Source organism: Peromyscus leucopus, chromosome 3 (genome assembly GCF_004664715.2).
Source record: "Peromyscus leucopus breed LL Stock chromosome 3, UCI_PerLeu_2.1, whole genome shotgun sequence".
In the NCBI taxonomy this organism is placed as follows: Eukaryota; Metazoa; Chordata; class Mammalia; order Rodentia; family Cricetidae; genus Peromyscus; species Peromyscus leucopus.
The window spans coordinates 86,309,211-86,315,036 of NC_051065.1; the positions used below are offsets into that span (position 1 = coordinate 86,309,211).

The 5,826-nt window shown below is 36.2% G+C and overlaps 1 gene segment (V, D, J or C); it reads left to right on the forward strand.

Moving 5' to 3' along the window:
• Positions 1-2,576: 2,576 nt before the first annotated feature.
• LOC114686496 lies at positions 2,577-3,255 on the forward strand. The segment is given in 2 exon segments: positions 2,577-2,625; positions 2,840-3,255. Coding segments are annotated over 2 exon segments (465 nt in total).
• The last annotated feature ends 2,571 nt before the right edge of the window (positions 3,256-5,826 follow it).

Genomic DNA, 5,826 nt, shown 5'->3' on the forward strand with positions numbered 1-5,826 from the left:
GAGTCAGTGAGCCTGAAACATTGATGAAAATATTTGCAGACCCAGCAAAATATAATTGGTTTAATGTCTCTTGTGTCTTTTTATATGAAAAACCTTCATAAGAAAATGGAATGGAGAACTCAGTATTATTTTTCTATTCCTTCTGTAACCTGTAACCCAAAACTCGGTTGCTTGACTATGAGGGATTTATCTTTTTATAGTTCTGGAGTTCTGGTGTCCATCGTAAGAGTCTATGGGCTGAAGTCTATGGCAAACTGTGTTTATGCTTGGAGTCTGTGGAAAGTGTGTTTCCTATTTTTTTCTAAATTCTGGAGTGCTTTCTTACTTCCTTATTGGTGGTCATTTCTTCTATTTTTTCTTTTCCTTTCCATAAATTCTTTTAACTTTTATTACATTTTATTTAATTAATTACCTCTGTCTGTGTATTTTTGTGCATGTTTCTAGGTGCACATGTGACATGGCATAGTTCTGGAGTTCAGAGGACACTTGGACTTCATTGTCTCTTTGTCATTTGGGTTCTGAGGATCAAGCTCAGATTTGTCATCAAGCTTGGTGTCAAATGTCTTTGCCATCTGATCCATCTTGCTGACTCTTAAAATATTTTATTGATGTAATTTCAGTGTACACAAAAGTTGTGTTTTTCTAGTACATCATATATTTGACCATATGTAATAACCTCCATTTCCTGCCGTCTTTTCTTCCCTAGTATCTTTTACTTTTATCTCTTTGTCTCTTTCATACATATAGACCCACCCACACCGACCCATCCAGCACATACATATACATACACATATATGCACATATACATACATACACATACACATATATGCACATATACATATATACATATACACATATAGATACAGAGAGACGAGAACTTCGCATATCCAGAATCCTCATACTTTGGGCCAACAAATGAGGGAAAATGTGATATTTCTTCCCTTTGTTTCTGGGGCCATGTCTCCCTCTGAACTCTCCATATCTGATTTCCAACTATGGAAACTGAGAACTCTCCCTACACACTAATGTTGGATATAATTCGGTGTCAACAGATTCTGCCTTCCAGTCTTTACATTTCATATCAATTAATAAAGTTTAACGTTTTCAGAAGGAAATATTTTGTGCTCCCATGTGACAAATGTGCTAACCATGTCCATGTTCTGATTAAGAAACTTATTGAGCACCTATTTTGGAGATATTGCAGGGAGCCTTAACATCAGATAAATGCTTCATATATCGAATGCATAGAGCTGTTTTGTAATTACTTCATTAATGATGCACACTTCTGAGAGACTGTCTCCATGCATGGATTAGACTGGCCTAGAACTTGTACCCTAGGCTGGCCTCAACCACATACGCTTCCTGCTTCTGTCTCTTCAGGTCTGAGATTACAGATCTGAATCTCTACTCCTTGCCATGATATATAATGTATTTATTTTTCTATTTCTTGTACTTTACACATAATGCTTGGTTTATAATTTGCTTCTTATAACTTTTAGAGTTCACCAGTCTGAAGTCAGAATGCATGATTTGTGATTTCTGTTATTGCTATTGATTTCCATTCATCCTCAATCATTTTTCCCCCTAGGATGGTAACCCTCTCTGATGGTGTGGTCTATTGGTCTCTGTAAAATTATTACTTGATTTAGGATAGCTGTGTCCCCTTCTGGAGAGGTTTTTACCTGTTCACCATGTTATCAAGACTATTTTCAGCCAATTTCAATAATGCTAATTTCTCGATTACTCTAGAATATGTATTTATGGAAGGTTTACTCTTGGCAGTGTTGGTCTACAGACCTGACTTCTTGAAGAAATAGAGTTTGTTTTCTTCCCCTTCCAATTCCCAAAATTTAGAGTCCTGTTTCAATTCCCGGAGTTGTGGGGAAGATGCTTGATAGTTTCTGCTTGGGTTACCTCTGCTTTGAGATTAGAACTTTTCTATCTCAATCTTAATATTCCCCAGGATTTCCACAGAGTGAATGCTGGGCTGCTCTTTGTATCTCAGTCCCTTGTTTAGTCCAGAAAATGAAGCTCAATGTTCATTGTCCTCAGTATGAGAGTAGCTTTATAGATGGAAGATGATAAATACATTTAGCTCAATTCTCTCTCTCTCTATATATATATATATTCTGCCTTTCCTCTGTTCCTCCCAACACCTTTCCTTTCTTTTATTGCATGTTTACTTACTCTAAGTTTATTTTGCTGTTGTGATTTTTTGAACACATTTTATCACTTCCTTAGTACTGTTAATCTGAGATAGCTTTCCTAACATTTCTGTAAAAGAAAAATGATTTAAATTTGTCTTGGTTTTTAGCCCAAAGTTGTTATTAGAGTACCTAATAGATTTCTGTTTGAGAGCAGTAAGCTGATATCTTTTAGTGATTGCTCATAATCCCTGTGATGGTATTTTTGTCTGTTGATTGACACAATCCACTCATGCACACTGTCCAAATATTTCCTTATGTATTTGCTGACTGCTTTGCATGGGCCCCTCTAGTCCAGCCCAGCTGCTCAGAATTTATAAACCAAGCCTTTGTGGTGAGAACTGAGAGGCATTAGACAGCAGGGAGAGCAAAATGGAATCACAGAAACAGGTCCTCATGTTCCTGCTCCTCTGGGTGTCTGGTGAGAAATTCAAAAGTATTATAATCTTTTTAGACTCACTTCTTTGTATATAAGAAATTTACAATGTGTGTTAGGACATGACAGTTTTTACTCTATTGTGTAAGTTAAACACTCTGACAACATGACTTTACAAGGATATTAAATGACAAATTTCAACTGTTACTATATTCTCTGTTTGCATCTTATGCAACTTCATTTTGTATTCCTGTTGCAGGTGCCTGTGCAGATATCGTGATGACTCAGTCTCCATCCTCCCTGGCTGTGTCAGCAGGAGAGAAGGTCACCATCAGCTGCAAGTCCAGCCAGAGTCTTTTTTACAGTGAAAACCAGAAGAACTACTTATCCTGGTATCAGCAGAAACCAAGGCAGGCTCCTAAACTGCTAATCTACTTAGCATCCACTCGGGAAACTGGGGTCCCTTATCGCTTCACAGGCAGTGGGTCTGGCACTGATTTTACTCTTACTATCAGCAGTGTCCAGGCTGAAGATCTAGGAGATTATTACTGTATGCAACATTATTACCTTCCTCGCACAGTACTTCAGCCTCCAACAAAAACCTCCTCTGAGAGTCTCAGCAGCTGCCTTCACCACACACAGCCCTGGACCTGCATTCTTCCCCTTTCTGCCTGAGAGCCAGTGTGCTTGAAACATTGATGAAAAGGTTTGCAGAGCCCAGAAAAAAATAATGGCTTCAATGTTTCTTATGTCTTCTGGTACGAAAAACCTTTATAATAGAGTGCAAAAGAGAACTCAGTATTATCTTTCTATTCCTTCTGTAACACATTACTACAAACTCTGCTGCTTGAATATGAGGAATTTATCTTTTTATAGTTCTGAAGTTCTGGTGTCCATCATAAGAGTCTATGGGCTGAAGTGATGATGATGGCAAACTGTGTTTATGTTTGGAGGCTCTGGAAAGAGTGTTTCCTATTTTTTTCCTAGTTTCTGGAGGGCTTTCTTACTTCCTTACACATGTCTATTTCTTCTGTTTTTTTCTTTTACTTTTTATTACATTTTAGTTACTTTTTTCTGTGTTCATGTGAACATGTGTTTGAGTGTCTGTGTGTGCATGTTTCTAGGTGCAAATCTGACATGACATAGTTGTGGAGGTTAGAGGACAGCTTGGACTTGATTATCTTGGTCATTTTTTTCTGAGGATCAAACTCAGGTTTTACATCAGACATGGTGACCAGTTTCTTTGGCATGTGAGCCATCTTGCTGCCCATTAATTCCTTCTATTGAAGTAAATTCATTGTACACAATTTTCTTAAAAGCAATGTTTTTCCAGTATATCATATATTTTGAAATTATATGCTAATCTTCCCCATTTCCCCTTCCCTTTCCTGCTATATTTTCTTCCCCAGTCTATCTTCTACGTTTATCTCTCTCTGTCATATATACACCTACACCCATGTTAAGCCCCCATGCACCCACCTGCACCCACATTCACATACACACTTATGCACATATGTACACACAGATAAATACACATTCACATAATACACATATATACACATTACATATACACACACATACACATGAATGCATAAGGAAATATACATAGCCATATATACGCACATGAACTTACATACTTAGAATACAGATACTTAGGATCTTTGAAGGAGGGAAAATATAATATTTTTCTGCACTTGTTTCTCAGGCCATATCTCTGTCTGAAGTCTCCATATCTGATTTCCAATTGTGGAGACTGAGAAAAATCTCTTCACTCTAATGTTGGATATAATTCTGTGTCAGCAGACTCTGCCTCCAGTCTTTACACTTCATATCAATTAATAAAGCTTAATGTTCGTAGGGGGGATATAATGTGCTCCCATGTAAAAAATGTGCTAACTAATCATGTCCATATTTGATTAAGAAACTTATTGAGCACCATTCTGGAGATATGGCAGGGAACAAGTGAGTTACAGACTACATTAAATTGTTGGAAATCTCCCAATTCCTTAAAGCTGAGTGATTCTAGGCAGTGAACCCTTGAGTGTAGGTTGCTAAATTTAGAAAAGCTTCAAATAAACCAAAAGAGGTACTTAAACGAAAGATATGAATAACAACACAGAAACACAGGATCAAAAAAAATTGAACCAAATTTTATGTCCCCTAAGGATCATGATTCAATTCAAAGATATAAAATAGGTAAAATGTTGGGTGAAGATTTCCAAAACAAACTCATAAAATGGTGAATTACCACAAAAGATATGAACAAAAATTTATTCAGTCAAAGATGTAGGGAGGAAGGATAGTGACATATAGGCAAACATAAGCAAGAAAATAAAACAATCAGCAATATGGCAAAAATAAGAGAACAAGGGAAAACCAGAACTGAAATGTTAAATTAAAATTTTAATGTAACAATCTGAACTCTCATTCAAAACCTTAAAGACCAGAAAAGGATGGATCAATGTATTTCAGACCCTTATATTAGGTCATTGCCAAATAAGTTTGCTATGTCTGGAAAAATCATATTTAAAGTGAGAGAGAAATAAGGACATTACAAGCACATCACCAACAAAGGCATTTAATGATCATGAGGACAGCACTGCAGAAGATACTATAAAATACTATGCACAAAGAAAAAGAAAGATCAACACAATCATGAGAATACAGACAAAATGATGTCAAATGAGGAATAAATAAACAATGGTTATCAGGAAAGGAGATATCAGTATGTCCAACGCTATAAGCCAGAAACTCCAATATAGTTGAGGAATAGAGGAAAAAGAAAACAAATAAACAACAATCTAATACATCAAGAAACACCAAGAAAATGATAGAAATTTATAAACATTTATTAATGAACTTATGTGACCTCAATTCAGCAAGAATGATACACATATTGTTTTTACTAGGTTAAAAAACTATAACCAACTGTCTGTTTTCTCCAAGAAACACAACTAACTGTTAATGATCCACACATGCTAAGATATAAATTATGGAACTAAATTTACCAAGATAATGTGTAAACAAAGGTTTCTCCGTTTCATTCTATTCCATAGCCACTTCCAAATAATCACTCAAAGGATTATAGTAATTATAAATGTTTTGCCAGTGGCTCAGGCTTATTACGAGCTGCTCTTACATTTAAATTAATGCATTCCTATTAATCTGTGTGTCACCATGTGACCTGTTGCTCACCAGAGCTCTGGCATCTTGATTCTTGGGCAGTTACTGGTATCTGCCTCCACT